Source organism: Oncorhynchus tshawytscha, linkage group LG27 (genome assembly GCF_018296145.1).
Source record: "Oncorhynchus tshawytscha isolate Ot180627B linkage group LG27, Otsh_v2.0, whole genome shotgun sequence".
In the NCBI taxonomy this organism is placed as follows: Eukaryota; Metazoa; Chordata; class Actinopteri; order Salmoniformes; family Salmonidae; genus Oncorhynchus; species Oncorhynchus tshawytscha.
In genome coordinates, this window is record NC_056455.1 from 11,561,922 (window position 1) to 11,578,902 (window position 16,981).

The 16,981-nt window shown below is 42.9% G+C and overlaps 1 protein-coding gene and 1 long non-coding RNA gene across 5 annotated transcripts in view; one reads left to right on the forward strand and one right to left on the reverse strand.

The window, feature by feature from the left end:
- Positions 1-107: 107 nt before the first annotated feature.
- igfals (insulin-like growth factor binding protein, acid labile subunit) lies at positions 108-2,695 on the reverse strand. The gene is made up of 2 exons (XM_024390278.1): positions 2,589-2,695; positions 108-2,255 (listed from the first exon to the last, which is right to left on the reverse strand). The coding sequence occupies exon 2, from the start codon at positions 2,248-2,250 to the stop codon at positions 448-450; it is 1,803 nt and encodes a 600-aa protein (XP_024246046.1). The 5' UTR covers positions 2,251-2,255; positions 2,589-2,695; the 3' UTR covers positions 108-447.
- Positions 2,696-4,705: 2,010 nt separating this feature from the next.
- LOC112225842 overlaps positions 4,706-16,981 on the forward strand; it is a 38,704-nt gene continuing 26,428 nt past the window's right edge. For 2 of the 4 annotated variants that reach the window (XR_006080125.1, XR_002949648.1), the window contains exon 1: positions 4,868-5,106. This is a non-coding gene — a long non-coding RNA (uncharacterized LOC112225842). Of the gene's footprint in view, positions 4,747-4,867; positions 5,107-16,981 lie in introns of those variants that run through there. The other 2 variants (XR_002949649.1, XR_002949650.2) reach the window with 2 other exon arrangements.

Below are 16,981 nucleotides of genomic sequence, written 5' to 3' on the forward strand. Positions count from 1 at the left end.
TGTTTACCTAGGGCCTATATCTATATTTGGTTGTGTGACCAATTCCTTGTTGAGCAAATCTGTCTCTTAAATATTTATTCAGAGGACAAAAACAAACATGACTTGTGTTTATTCAAAGGAGGAGTTTAATAGTCACCCATTCAAAAGTGCTTTGAAACATGTCCTAAAAGCTAAATGTACTGTACACTGTGTATTCTAGTATGCTTACTTGCAATGTTAATGAACATTTCATGAAATATGAAACTAACTAAAAGTGTATGATGCAAAAGCTACATACTTGCAACATGTAGGGCCTAATTACCACAGTAGCAAAAATATTTTGTTACATTACATATTTTGAGAAATAATTAATATTGGCTAAATCATTGAATGTACAGGGAAAATTGTAGGCTAATAACAATTATTTTGAAATTATTGTCTTCCAAATGTCTGGCATCTTTGACCCCTTCAGCAGTTGTTGAAATGTTCGTTGCTGATATCCCTCAGGTCATGGCCAACCAAGCCTGGAGGGCTGTTACATGTTATATTGTTGTAGATGGTGACAACAGTGTGGGGTTCCTCTCCCTCAGCCAGGGTTTCCACTTGCCGGGGCACCGTCTGTGGTCTCCTCAAGCTGTAGTCTCTAAGGGGAAGGACACTGCAGTCACATTTCCAACGGTTCCCTGTCAGCCACAGTTGGTGTAGGGTGTCTGGGATATCTGGTGGAATGCTGCTAAGAGCGTTATCTTTCAGGTTTAGATAGCGTAGCCTGGGCAGCAGCTGCATGGTACCATTGTGCAGGATCTCCAGCCTGTTAGCTGAGAGGTCCAGCCACGAGAGATGCTTCAAGGGCATGAGGGCCTCAGAGGGAAGTTGACGGAACAGGTTGCTGGACAGCAGCAGATAGTCCAGGTTCTTCAGGCCGTAGAAGGTGTGGGAGGTTAGGACCTCGAGCTTGTTGAATCTCAGGTCTAGTTGTTGTAGGCCCAAGAGTTCCACGAAGCTCTGGCGCTCCACCACAGAGATGTTGTTGTTTTGAAGAAAGAGTCGTCGCAGACCCGATAGTCCAATGAAAGCTTGGGTTGTGACCCTGGTCAGACAGCCCTTATCCAGGTGAAGACTGTGGAGCTTAGCGAGACCTTTGAACACTTGGTCTGGAAGACTGCGGAAACAGCTGCCAGACAGGTTAATGACAGCCAGGTGAGAGAGGCCCATGAAGGTGCCCATCCGGGCCTCCTGCACCTGGTTGTGCTCCAGCTCTAGAACCTCCAGGTGTCCAAGCCCCTCAAAGATCCTGTCCCCCAAGGCATGGATCCGGTTGTAGCTCAGACGCAGTTCTTCAAGGTACTGCAAGTCACGGAAAGTCCTGGGCCTTAGTCCACTGATGGAGTTGTTGGAGAGCCGCAGCACATGGAGGCTGTGAAGACCAAGGAAAGTCTCATCGTGGAGCGCTGACAGTTTATTGTTTGTGAGATCCAGCCATCTGAGGGACTTCATACCCACAAAGGCTCTGGGTACCACCGTCACTATCTGATTCTGAGCCAGGTAAAGCTTTTGCAGTTTGGGGAGCTTCATGAACACATTAGCCTTAATGACCTTCAGGTAATTTCCGGTGAGGTCCAACTCCTTCAGCTCGGTAAGACCTTGGAAGAGTTGTGGCTGTAAGTAAGCCAGCCTATTCCCAGCAAGAACCAGCTCCCTCAGGCCATGCAGGTCATGGAACCCAGTCTCAGGCAACACTGCTAATGAGTTCCACCCCAAGTTGAGAAGCCACATATGTGGGAGGCCAGAAAACAACTTCTCCTCAATGCGGGACAGTTGATTGTTATGGAGACTAAGCGAGGCGAGGTTAGGCGTGTTCTGGAAGATAGTGCCCGGCAATGAACGGATTCGGTTGCGCTCCAGGTGGATGTGAGCTAGCGACTTAAGCCCTCTGAACACCTGGGAGTCAAGTGACACCAGCTGACCGCTCTGTAGATTCAGAAAATCCAAGTTGCTGAGATCCTTGAAGGCGGTGACAGGCAGAGTGGTGAACAGGTTTCCATCCAGCCAGAGGGAGCGAGTGGAGACAGGCACGTCAGAGGGGGCCTGGGTGTAGTTGCGTGCGCTGCAGTAGACATTGAGCTCTAGACTGTAGTCGTCATGTAGACAGGTGCAGCCCTTGGAACAAGGAATGGGCTCCTCAGTAGGTTTCTCTCCCCCTGTGTCAGGGTCTGGCAACACCAGTGATGTCCCCAGTACCCACAACACCAGTAGCACAATCGTGTGCATAACAGCTGGGGGTAGAGAGCAAAGGAAGTAAGCTCAATGTTGGTGCTCCTTATCTAAAACTACTTAATATGCTTATTCTCTTTGTAATTAACATGTATTTTCTCACATTTTAAGTCCTCCCTGAAAGCCAATAAATTAACATATGTACTCAGATTACTCAGATTTTACGTGAACCAACTTAAGATCAATAGTATAGGCAATGCCTAGGCCTATTTCCAAATTATTATTTTTTACTGCAAACATTCATTACTAAAATATGCAAGCTACTATAAGTGTACATTCATTTCTATTATGTGTAATTTTAAAAGATGAAAGTGAATCAGAATAGTTTACCTTACCTTATATTTCAGCGATTTTGACTGAGGTAGACCGACAGACAGCCACCCACTAAATGAAGGACGTGTGTATTTGTGTTTGGAATGGAAAACCTGCCTAGTCTTTCTAGAAAAAGTCAGACCCACTGAACTCTCAGAATTAACCTGTTCATACCCTATGACCAGCATCATCATCAGTTTTTCAATGAGACTATGGTCTTATCTCTCTCAAATATATTTTTTATACATATACAAACATATCAGTATCTTTATAAGTACATTTTTAGTGAACATTCTTAACTATTTGATGTTCAAGAATTTAATAAACAAAATGCATTTTTTTCCCATGACCTCAGTTACCGCTTATCTCTCTATTGGTTCTTAGTTTTAAACTCAGATTTGTCATACTACATAACATCATTAATACTGCAAAAATTCATATTATATGAATGTCTACTGTAAATATGGTCTGGTGGTCTGACTTCCAAGTAGCCTTTTGCTGTTTACTAAAGCCAGGGTCCTTTCTCTGAGTACATTTACTGTAGATTCTGACTGATACAGACAACATGGCTGAGAGATAAGACAAACCTGGTGCAATAAACCTGTGCTGGCTGAAAAGTAGCAATGGCATTTTGAAATGTATAGTTGAAGTCGGACGTTTACATACACCTTAGCCAAATACATTTAAACTCGGTTTTTCACAATTCCTGCCATTTAATCATAGTAAAAGTTCCCTGTCTTAGGTCTGTTAGGATCACCACTTTATTTTAAGAATGTGAAATGTCAGAATAATAGTAGAGAGAATGATTTATTTCAGCTTTTATTTATTTCATCACATTCCCAGTGGATCAGAAGTTTACATACGCTCAATTAGTATTTGGTAGCATTGCCTTTAAATTGTTTAACTTGGGTCAAACATTTTTTCACACGCTTTTTCAGTTCTGCCCACACATTTTCTATAGGATTGAGGTCAGGGCTTTGTGATGGCCACTCCAATACCTTGACTTTGTTGTCCTTAAACCATTTTGTCACAACTTTGTAAGTATGCTTGGGGTCATTGTTCTTTTGGAAGAGCAATTTGCGACCAAGCTTTAACTTCCTGACTGATGTCTTGAGATGTTGCTTCAGTATATCCACATCATTTTCCATCCTCATGATGCCATCTATTTTGTGAAGTGCACCAGGCCCTCCTGCAGCAAAGCACAACATGATACTGCCACCGCCGTGCTTCACGGTTGGGATGGAGTTCTTCGGCTTGCAAGCCTCCGCCTTTTTCCTCCAAACATAATGATGGTCATTATGGCCAAACAGTTTTATTTGTTTCATCAGACCAGAGGACATTTCTACAAAAAGTACGATCTTTGTCCCCATGTGCAGTTTCAAACCGTAGTCTGGTTTTTTTATGGCAGTTTTGGAGCAGTGGCTTCTTCCTTGCTGAGCTGCATTTCAGGTTCTGTCAATATAGAACTAGTTTTACTGTGAATATAGATACTTTTGTACCTGTTTCGTCCAGCATCTTCACAAGGTAATTTGCTGTTGTTCTGGGATTGATTTTCACTTTTCGCACCAAAGTACGCTCATCTCTAGGAGACAGAATGCGTCTCCTTCCTGAAGGTATGACGGCTGCGTTGTCCCATGATGTTTATACTTGCGTACTATTGTTGGAACAGATGAACGTGGTACCTTCAGGTGTTTGGAAATTGCTCCAAAGGATGAACCAGACTTGTGGAGGTCTGCAATTTTTTTTCTGAGTTTTTGGCTAACTTCTCTTGATTTTCCCATGATGTCAAGCAAAGAGTTTGAAGGTAGGCCTTGAAATACATCCACAGGTACACCTCCAATTGACTCAAATGATGTCAATTAGCCTATCAGAAGCTTCTAAAGCCATGACATCATTTTCTGGAATTTTCCAAGCTGTTTAAATGCACAGTCAACTTAGTGTATTTTAACTTCTGACCCACTGAAATTGTGATACAGTGAACTATAAGTGAAATAATCTGTCTGGAAACAATTGTTGGAAAAATTACTTGTGTCATGCACAAAGTAGATGTCCTAACCGACTTGCCAAAACTACAGTTTGTTAACAAGAAATTTGTGGAGTAGTTGACAAATGAGTTTTAATGACTCCAACCTAAGTGTATGTAAACTTCTGACTTCAACTGTATTACAAAAAGAGATTCAGGTTTGTACTTGCAATGTGCGTAAAAGCTCAGTATTAAGAGTTGTTAGATGTTTTTTTTTTGTCCGAATTTCGTCTTGATATCAGTGCGCTGTAGCTAATCATTATCCCAGGTAAAGGGAAATGTAGCTGTTTCTTATCTCACAGCACACACATTGACCAGCAAACAGACTCTGATGTTAAACGTGGGTTGACTTTCACTTTATTCTCTTTCTCTGTAGCTTGGTTTCGTGAACTTACTGGACTACCCAGAACCGGACGTGTGCCTAAGGACGTCCAAATTCAATAAAATCTAACAGAAAACATGACCATTGGCTGGACAATCCTGGACTTTGACAGACTGGCAGTTAAGAAAAGACATGGGTATGTTGTGTAATGCCTACTCTAATACTGGCAGGCATTAAATTACATTGTTTTGTCACACTGAACATTTTTGTTGCTAAATTATATCCTAAACCTTAAGTAGGTATATCAGGGATTTAAGACGCAAAGTCATCATTTTGACACAGAACTGTCACCTTAGGCTTAGTTCTCTGTTTAGCTCAACAAGTTTCTCCTTTCACAATGTGATTGTTCCATGATAGTGAACAACATGAGACTTGCCTGAAGGTTGTTAGAAAGATAAAGCATCCCTAATATTTAAGCAGTGTGTTTAATGTTTATAATTGGTGGTGCTATTCACTTCTTTCACCACTAGAGAACACTGCTGCTCTGTTATCTAGGCATATGAGACATGTTGAAGGAATCCGAAAGCTCACTTTCTCTGAATGGAAAGACCCTTCAGCATACAATCCAGTTATCCCAATCTGTTTGTAGGTGTTTACATGTTTTGAGATATTGTTTTACTTTGAATTAGTCCAATAAGTTAGCCACCTTACCACATACACTCTGTCATGGCAATGTCTCATTCAAGTTTGATTCAGTGCTTCCATTTCTGCTCTAGCAGAGGAGGCCCTTGTTTGCTACAGCATGGTGTCAAATTAAAATAATATGGAAGAACATTGTTGAGTTTTATGCTGTTAGAATGATTAATGAGCCATCGCAAAAAGATATATCAGCTTATTTACTTTTCCTATTTTTAAGGAATGAAGGAATGGGTCTCATGAAGGTGTGTAAATCCCTGTACCGGAGGGAAATCTCCCATAGTGCGTCTTTAACAATTCCTGCTCCCCAGACAAACACCTCTAATTGGCTCACTCCCCTGCACTCAACCAGCAGAAAGGTTCCCTTCCCAGGTCTGTCAGCACCGGGAGAACAGGAGGCTTCATGGTGAGTGACAGAGCCCCAGCTGCAGTGGCAGTGAATGTAGAGCAATGTCTCGCGCTCTGCTGGGAGTCAGTGTTTATATACAGGAGGAATAGATAAACTCCTCAGTCACATAACTAGCAGTGGAAAAGTTGAGAACTTCCTCAGCAGTGGTGAACAGACCTGAAGGGCACCATGTCAGTGTGTGTTGGAGGATCCGTGCTGATAGCTACAATACTGCATCTTCCTTATATTTTTGTTATTCCTTCTGCTGCTCATGACTGTCTGTCAGAGAATGAATGCCTAGAGGGGCAAGTGCACTCTACTGCCTTCCAAATTCTATCCCAACAGTAGAGAATACTGCCTACCTCCGTTAGGCTAACTGTTGTGTAATCGTGCAGGCTGACACTGTTTTAAATGCTGGTTATGGAGCAAAGCTATGTTATATTTTAAGATAATAGAGAAAATAATATTTTTGCCAGTTGCACAGATGTATTTTTTACAGCTGGCTTATTATACAGATTGTAGGCTAACTAAATGCATTATTTGTGAGGTTTGTGTATAGCGCAGGGCTGTCGAGGGGAACCTAATGGCACAAGTCCCTTAAGATCACATGCGACAGCCATATTGTATGAAATCTAGCATGTCGACTTCCCTGGGATAACATATGCTGCTGGCATATTGGATTCTCCAGATGTAGGGAGCAGATAATAGGTATAATTTCATAAAAGAACATTACCATTCCGCCAGGTACTTTTGCATGATTATTGCAAGAGATGACATCAAACCCAATCCACTGACAAGTGAGAGGGGGTATAGAAGTTTAAAGTAATTTCCTTTCTCTTTATACAGGCTATGTATGTAGAGGGGCTAGAGTCAAGGAATGTGTTGTAAAAAGTTGGTTTGCAGTAGATTGTAGCCTACAACTACACAGGTGAAGTGGAACAAGCTTATTTCTATTTCACAGTGATAGAACAGTACTGAATAAAAATTAAACTAGCGGCTTTGTGTGGAGCCGTGGGAGACATAGGCTAAGAAGAGTTTACCTCAAGGTAATATGAAATAACCATGGAACTTTTTCATTATTTCAGGGATTAATTGTATTATCGTGTTACAAAAAAGTATTTTAATTGACTCAGGACACGAAATAATCCCCTCGAGAGATTATTTATTACTCTCCAAGGACAAGATTCTTCTGCCCTCAAGATAAGACTAATCTTCCCTGAAGATGTAGGATTATTCACTTGAAAAGGATGTTCCTGTAAAATTGAAAATGATGCCCCAACCCGTCTCAAAATGGAGAGCAACTGTCGGAAAGGGCCATGATCCCCATCTGAATCAAAGGTGAAGCATAATGAAGCTGTAGCACAGAAAATACTTTGTAGGAATGAACTAACCTGTATGATTTTAAACGCTTGAATCAGTAAACATTACTTTGACCCACTGGTCTGCTGTTGAGATGTGTCCATATCACACGCCGTCTGTTGGGTACATCCTACTAGGCCTATAGGCATTAGATGAAGCCTGCAGGCCTCAATCTCAAACAAATGGACTTATTGGCACCAATGTTCCCTCTAATGTTTTAGGGCACTGAGTCTTGTGAGCCGGAAACTTGAACCTTGTGAGAATTTTATGCAAATTCCGGCACTGATGTTCAGTGAACACTGAGGCTGTACCCTTGCAGTTTTAGACAGTAGCCAATAGGCTATTGTGGCTATTTGAGCGTAATGTAGGCGTACCAACAAAACCAATGGAGCAAATCACATAACATTTTTACATGAAAATAGCGTTTGATTTCTATGATATAGCCTACATTAGCCTATATGTGGTGTTCAATGCAGGCCTACATTTTATGACACTTTTAATAACGTGTTTACATTATGAAGGGCTTGACATTGATTTTTTTACTAGGGTCTGTTCTGTAACACCGTGGGCCAAATAGGTGACTGTAAATTGCATTGTATCATGCAAGAAACCACTTTACAAAATAACAGTGATTTATTATTACCATACAGAGAATTAGACAATGTAGGCTGCCTCTGCCTATTGGCTTATTTGCAAATTCAAGCCTGCGTCAAAATACATCACTGCCCCTTTAATTAAGAAGTAAGCTTTTTGCCTGACTGGCTTTTCAAAGACTACTTGAAATGTAGCCAACATGTTTTGTGCTCTTGTAGGAACCAGTAACTCCCCAAGGCTTACCTATACTTATCCATAACTGGGCTAATAACTCGCTAACTAGCAAAGAATATCAACAAATGTGCACATGCGCGGCTCTTCGCTCTGATCTGAAAAGGGCATTCAATTGCGGGTGATTGAAAGGCCGCTCGTGGCCTACCCTCGCCAATAGAATTCTACTCCTTTGCGCTCTGGCTCTGCCTACAACAAAATCAAAGACTAAATCTTGCAAAGTTAGATTTGTTTTGTTTTGCTGATATAATGTTGATTCGATCACAGAAAAAAACGTTGATCTATATAGTCTAATCTAATGGGGCGAACTCAGTGAAGTTCAATCTCTTCCGTCTGGGTACGGCCTGGCATTTCTTCTGCACAGCAGTCTTGGAGGAGGTGCGCGTTCTCGCACACGCGCAGTTTAAAGGGAACATTGATTAGCACTAATTCATTCCATCTAACTGGATGGAGGCAATTTTTCACAATTAATAAGAACAGAGGCCTTCCTTCGTGATACACATTCAAATTGACTCCCGGTTTGCGGTATGAAAACGTCTGACAGACTTATCCATTCAAGAGCTCTGAAATGTCCAGCTGTGTGAGCCAAAGCCATTTGAAACATTCGTGACTGGAATCATGCCATTCGGCCTCATGCTCGGCTTGGGAGGTTGATCATAGCGCGATGAGAAGGATTGTGACTATGTATGCTCTCGTTCATGATTTATTTTTGTTGTTACCAATCCAAGCTGATTGCTGGTCAGATTAAAAAGGGGATCCACACAACCCATTCAATTAGGAACCCAATTCATTTGGGAATTTGATTGGTCAAATGTAGCCCACTTTGAATCCATGTAAGCCTTAGCTAATACATTTCTCACATATCCTTTCATATCCCTGGATGATTTTTAGCCATTGTCACATGCTGTAACCTATGCCTCTGACCATTAGGCAATCAATCAAGCGTTGATAGAGGCATGATTCAGAGAGCAACAAAGTACCCAAATCTGAGGTGGGATCTTTTTACATTGATGCTGATTGGTGTGTGGTCTGTCTGATTTTTAGAGAAAAAAATAAATCTGCCTTTCATACAAGGTTTCAAACCCTCTTATCGGTTTCCTAGGCATTCATTCACCCCAAACCTGTCCACACAATGCAAACTCAACCAATGGATGATGGGAGATAGACGTATCTGTACAAAGCATTGAGGGTTGGTATTAAAATGTTTTTTTTATAAGTAGGCCAGACTGATTGAAATGTTCATTAGCACATTAGCAGCTGAGTTGATCTTTAAGCCTCATATCGGAAACCCCCAGACCCACTAGTCAGGATATACCCATGATTACTCACTGTACCTCCACTCTTCAATACCCAGAATGTCTGTTGAGTACAGGAGGCTTTGTTGCTCTCTGCTTGTTGGGTGCATAAAACACAATGTTATGCTTAGATACGCAGACCAATTGGATGTATTTATTTACCAATTTATGTCATTTTATTCAAAAGTGTCCTATGCTCATAGGCCATAACGTAATTGTGGACAAGCTGTGTTCTATGTTAAATGGACATATGTTATAGCGCTGCTGGGTATGGTACATGGGTTGGTAAGCAAGGTATTTGTCTCAGGGGTAGTTGGGATATGCAAAAAAAACACATTTCACACTCATACAGGTAACCCCTATTTGGCCTTTGATAATAGTCCATTAGAGAGTGATTAGTTTTGTGAGAATCTAGCCTCTAATAACAGTGTTCTTATCTTACCTCTGTCATGGTGCTGCAGAGTTCATGGAAAAACCTTTTACACTAAAGCACATTTCTGTTGCATTGTCCACAAGAGCCATCTCCCATTTAATATAATAATACTATATAGTATAATAATATACAGTATATCACAAAAGGGAGTACACCCCTCACATTTTCACTTAGGGGTGTACTCACTTTTGTTGCCAGCAGTTTAGACATTAATGGCTGTGTGTTGAGTTATTTTGAGGGGACAGCAAATTTACACTGTTATACAAGCTGTACACTCACTACTTTACATTGTAGCAAAGTGTCATTTCTTCAGTGTTGTCACATGAAAAGATATACTCAAATTTTTACAAAAATGTGAGGGGTGTTCTCACTTTTGTGATATACTGTATAATATACATAATATAATTATGTCATTTAGCAGGCACTTTTATCCAAAGTGAGTTACAGTCATGTGTGCATACATTTGATATATGGGTGGTCCCGGGAATCGAACCCAAAATTCTGACGTTGCAATTTTTTATTATTTTGATTTAATCTTTTATTTAACCAGGTAGGCCAATTGAGAACAAGTTCTCATTTACAACTGCGACCTGGCCAAGATAAAGCAAAACAGTGCGACAAAAACAATAACACAGAGTTACACATAAACAAACATAGTCAATAACACAAAAGAAAAATAGAAAAATCTATGTACAGTGTGTGCAGATGTAGAGAGGTAAGGCCCTAGAGGCGAATATAATTACAATTTAGCATTAATACTGGAGTGATAGATGTGCAGATGATAATGTGCAAGTAGAGATACTGGGGTGCAAAAGAGCAAGAGGGTAAGTAATAATATGGGGCATTAGGTAGTTGGGTGTACTATTTACAGGTACAGTGATCGGTAAGCTGCTCAGACAGCTGATGCTTAAAGTTGGAGAGGGAGATATAAGACTCCAGCTTCAGAGATTTTTGCAATTTGTTCCAGTCATTGGCAGCAGGGAACTGGAAGGAAAGGTGGCCAAAGGAAGTGTTGGCTTTGGGGATGACCAGTGCAATATACCTGCTGGAGCGCGTGCTACGGGTGGGTGTTGCTATGGTGACCAGTGAGCTAAGGCGGGGCTTTACCTAGCAAAAACGTATAGATGACCTGGAGCCACTGGGTTTGGTGGCAAATATGTAGTGAGGGCCAGCCAACGAGAGCATACAGGTCACAGTGGTGGGTAGTATACGGGGCTTTCGTGATAAAACGGATGGCATTGTGATAGACTACATCCAGTTTGCTGAGTACAGTGTTGGAGGCTATTTTGTAAATGACATCGCCGAAGTCAAGGATCGGTAGAATAGTCAGTTTTACGAGGGTATGTTTGGCGGAATAAGTGAAGGAGGCTTTGTCGCAAATAGGAAGCTGATTCTAGATTTAATTTGGGATTGGAGATGCTTAATGTGAATCTGGAAGGAGAGTTTACAGTCTTACCAGACACCTAGGTATTTGTAGTTGTCCACATATTCTAGGTCAGAACCATCCAGAGTAGTGATGCTAGTCGGGCGGGAGGGTGCGGGCAGCAATCGGTTGAAGAGCATGCACTTAGTTTTACTTGCATTTAAAAGCAGTTAGAGGTCACGGAAGGAGTGTTGTATGGCGTTGAAGCTTGTTTGGAGGTTTGTTAGCACAGTGTCCAAAGAAGGGCCAGAAGTATATAGAATGGTGTCGTCTGCGTAGAGGTGGATCAGAAAATCACCAGCAGCAAGAGCAACATCATTGATGTATACAGAGAAAAGAGTCGGCACGAGAATTGAACCATGTGGCATCCCCATAGAGACTGCCAGATGTCCGGACAACAGGCCCTCCGATTTGACACACTGAACTCTGAGAAGTAGTTGGTGAACCAGGGGAGGCAGTCATTTGAGAAGCCAAGGTCATTGAGTCTGCCGATAAGAATGTGGTGATTGACAGAGTCGAAAGCCTTGGCCAGGTTGATGAAGACTGCTGCACAGTACTGTCTCTTGTCGATGCCGGTTATGATATCGTTTAGGTCCTTGAACGTGGCTGAGGTGCACCCATGACCAGCTTGGAAACCAGATTACATAGTGGAGAAGGTACGGTGGGATTCGAAATGGTCGGTGAGGTGTTTATTAACTTGGTTTTCGAAGATTTTAGAAAGGCAGGATGGATATATGTCTGTAACAGTTTGGGTCTAGAGTGTCTCCCCCTTTGAAGAGGGGGATGACCGCGGCAGCTTTCCAATCTTTGGGGATCTCAGACGATACGAAGTGTGGTTGAATTGGCTAGTAATTGGGGTTGCAACAATTCTGGCGGATAATTTTAGAAAGAAAGGGTCCAGATTGTCTAGCCCAGCTGGTTTTTAGGTATCCAGATTTTGCAGTTCTTTCAGAACATCAGCTGTCTGGATTTGGGTGAAGGAGAAGCGGGGGTTTGGGCAAGTTGCTGCAGGGGGTGCTGAGATGTTGGCCAGGGTAGGGGTAGCCAGGTGGAAAGCATGGCCAGCCGTGGAAAAATTATTTTGAAATGATCAATCATCGTAGAGTTATCAGTGGTGACAGTGTTTCCTATCCTCAGTGCAGTGGGCAGCTGGGAGGAGGTGCTCTTATTCTCCGTGGACTTGACAGCGTCCCAAAACCTTTTGGAATTAGTGCTACAGGAAGCAAATTTCTGTTTGTGAAAGCTAGCCTTAGGAAAGCTAACTGACTGAGTATATTTGTTCTTGACTTCCCTATGCTTCGCCATGCTCTACCAACTGAGCTACAGTGGACCTGATACATCCCACTTATTTACCTGGTTAGTGTGCTGTACGGGACAATGGGAGATAATTATTAGGAAAATGTAATATGCTGAAGAGTGAATTTGCCAAACTTCATATAGACTGACATTTTACCATTTTAGACTCATTCACATACATTCACACTTTATTAAGTAGGCATGCTTGAGGTGCACCCTCATTGATACAACCAGCCACCATTTGGTTGATTGGCCTCCACCCTCTGCTTACAACATATGCCTTCAGTGTTCTAAACACAAGCCCTTGGTGTTACAGATTGAACTGCAACATGGAGTGTTACATTTCCCTTTCAGTCTCTGTTTTCAGATCCTTTTTTATTACAGTATTTTGCTTCTTGATGAGATTAATTTTCACAGCAATATTGAGTCCCCAGTAGGTTTTTCATGAGGCCAATTTGCATACTGCCTATATTGAAAAAGGAGGGGGCATTCACATTTCCAAACTACCAGCGGCCCCTTAAAGCTCAGAGTTTCTAAGAGACCGATGGAGCAGACAGAGTCCCATGGTCACTGTTGCTGTTGGCAGGTCTAATAAAACCCTTGATTGTGTGTATTACCATTCGTAATGAGCTACGGTTTTTCTGTGGGACCCATGACAGCCACTTCCCCTATTGTCAGCCATTAAATCACCATGTGATAAGCAGCCAGTGCTTGGGGGATCCATAAGAGCATGTTGTCTACAGCTTTTACTCAGTTTGATAACCCTAGTCAACCCTTCCCCATTACCAGATTCCAGAGTTGTACCACTGTCCCTTGTGAACACTAAGCATCCACATAAAACCTAACAGCTGCATGTGTTTAACAGAACCTTTGAATGAAGTGTTTTATAGGCTGATAACAGCCTGACAGAGCAATAACACTACAGACTATATAGCTTCCCATCTCCTCTATTTGGTGCAGTGGGCCTTTGGGGCATAAATGCTGTCAGACCATCCTGTTGGACTCATTTGTTGCATGATGTGCTATGAGCATGGGGGACACAGCACAGCAGTTGTGCCCAGCCCTGGGGAGAGTCACAGCTAGGAGAGAGCCCTAGGGATACTTTCTCTCTCTTCCACATCAGCGACTTAAAGGATTCCCACCACATAGAAATCAAATCAAATCAAGGTTTATTTGTCACGTGTGGCGAATACAACACCTTACAGTGAAATGCTTACTTAAAGGCTCTAACCAACAGTACAAAAAAGGTATTAGGTGAACAATAGGTAAGTAAAGAAATAAAACAACAGTAAAAAGACAGTGAAAAATAACAGTAGCGAGGCTACATACAGGCACCGGTTAGTCAGGCTGATTGAGGTGGTATGTACATGTAGATATGGTTAAAGTGACTATGCATATATGATAAACAGAGAGTAGCAGTAGCGTAAAATAGGGTTTGGCGGGGGGCGGGACACAATGCAAATAGCCCGGTTAGCCAATGTGCGGGGGCACTGGTTGGTCGGGCCAATTGAGGTAGTATGTACATGAATGTATAGTTAAAGTGACTATGCATATATAATAAACGGAGAGTAGCAGCAGCGTAAATGAGGTGTTGGGGGGGGCACACAATGTAAATAGTCCGGGTAGCCATTTGATTTCCTGTTCAGGAATCTTGGCTTGGGGGTAAAAACTGTTGAGAAGCCTTTTTGTCTGAGACTTGGCACTCTGGTACCTCTTGCCAAGCAATAGTAGAGAGAATAGTCTATGACTGGGGTGGCTGGGGTCTTTAGGGCCTTCCTCTGACACCTCCTAGTGTAGAGGTCCTGGATGGCAGGCAGCTTAGCCCCAGTGATGTACTGGGACGTACGCACTACCCTCTGTAGTGCCTTACGGTCGGAGGCCGAGCAATTGCCGTACCAGGCAGTGATGCAACCAGATGCTCTCGATGTTGCAGCTGTAGAACCTTTTCAGGATCTGAGGACCCATGCCAAATGTTTTCAGTCTCCTGAGGGGGAATAGGCTTTGTCGTGCCTTCTTCACGACTGTCTTGGTGTATTTGGACCATTCTAGTTTGTTGGTGATGTGGACACCAAGGAACTTGAAGCTCTCAACCTGCTCCACTACAGCCCCGTCGATGAGAATGGGGGCGTGCTCGGCCCTCCTTTTCCTGTAGTCCACAATCATCTCCTTAGTCTTGGTTACGTTGAGGGAGCGGTTGTTATTCTGGCACCACCCGGCCAGGTCTCTGACCTCCTCCCTGTATGCTGTCTCGTCATTGTCGGGGATCAGGCCTACCACTGTTGTGTCGTCTGCAAACTTAATGATGGTGTTGGAGTCGTGCCTGACCATGCAGTCGTGAGTGAATAGGGAGTACAGGAGGGAACTGAGCACGCACCCCTAGGGGGCTCCAGTGTTGAGGATCAGCGTGGCAGAGGTGTTTAGTCCCAGGATCCTTAGCTTAGTGACGAGCTTTGAGGGTCCTATGGTGTTAAACGCTGAGCTGTAGTTAATGAATATCATTCTCACATAGCTGTTCCTTTTGTCCAGGTGGGAAAGGGCAATGTGGAGTGCAATAGAGATGGCATCATCTGTGGATTTGTTTGTGCATTATGCAAATTGGAGTGGGCTAGGGTTTCTGAGATAATGGTGTTGATGTGAGCCCTTACCAGCCTTTCAAAACACTTCATGGCTACGAATGTGAGTGCTACGGGTCTGTAGTTATTTAGGCAGGTTGCCTTCGTGTTCTTGGGCACAGGGACTATGGTGGTCTGCTTGAAACATGTTAATATTACAAACTCAATCAGGGACATGTTGAAAATGTCAGTGAAGACACCTGCCAGTTGGTCAGCACATTCCCGGAGCACACGCCCTGTTTAAAGGTCTTACTCACGTCGGCTATGGAGAGTCTGATCACACAGTCGCCCTGAACAGCTGATTCTCTCATGCATGCATCAGTGTTGTTTGCCTCGAAGCGAGCATAGAAGTGATTTAGCTCGTCTGGTAGGCTCGTGTCACTGGGCAGCTCGCGGCTGTGCTTCCCTTTATAGTTTGTAATAGTTTGCAAGCCCTTCCACATAGGACAAGCGTCGGAGCTGGTATAGTACGATTCAATCTTAGCCCTGTATTGACGCTTTGCCTGTTTGATGGTTCGTCGGAGGGCATAGCAGGATTTCTTATAAGCTTCCCGGATTAGAGTCCCGCACCTTGAAAGTGGAAGCTCTACCCTTTAGCTCAGTGCAAATGTTGCATGTAATCCATGGCTTCTGTTTGGGGTGTGTACGTACAGTCTGTGGGGACGACGTACTCAATGCACTTTTTGATAAAGCCAATGACTGATGTGGTGTACTCCTCAATGCCATCGGAAGAATCCCGGAACATGTTCCAGTCTCTGATAGCAAAACAGTCCTGTAGTTTAGCATCTGCTTCATCTGACCACTTTTTTATAGACCGAGTCACTGGTGCTTCCTGCTTTAATTTTTGCCACTAGGAGCGCAGCCCCTGGGTGAGCGGTTTCCTGTTTGCTTATTTCCTTATTTCCTTATACAGCTGACTGAGTGCCGTCTTAGTGCCAGCATCAGTCTTTGGTGGTAAATAAACAGCCACAAAAAGTATAGCTGAAAACTCTAGGCAAGTAGTGTGGTCTGCAATTTATCACACTATACTCTACTTCAGGCGAGCAAAATTTAGAGACTTCCTTAGATTTCGTACACCAGCTGTTGTTTACAAATATGCACAGACAGCCCTCCCTCGTCTTAACGGAGTGTGCTGTTTTATCTTTCCGGTGCAGCGTATATCCTGCTAGCTGAATCTCCATGTCATCATTCAGCCACGATTCCGTGAAACATAAGATATTACAGTTTTTGATGTCCCGTTGGTAGGATATTCGTGATCGTATTTCGTCTAATTTATTGTCCAATGATTGCACGTTGTCCAATGATTGCACGTCCTTCTGCGGATCCCAACGAGGCACCCCGCTCTGTTCTGTGTCCTCTGTACCTGCGTCTGTTCCTCTTGCAAATAACTGGGATGTTGGCCTTGTCGGGAGCTTGGAGAATGTCCTGCTTGTTGTAGAAAAAAATCTTAGTCTAATCCGAGGTGAGTGATCTCTGTCCTGATATCCAGAAGCTCTTTTCTGCCGTAAGATACGGTTGCAGAAAGATTATGTACAAAATAAGTTACAAATAACGCAAAAAAAAACACATAATAGCACAATTGGTTGGGCGCCCGTAAAACTGCTGCCATTTCTTCCAGCGCCATTTTATTCCCTCCCCAAAGACCCAAAGCTTACCTGTTTTTTTTGTTTCCTTGCCACTGTTATTGCCGTGGTTGGATTTAGTTTAATTGTTTTCTTCTGTCGTTGCTCTGTCATAAGTGTGA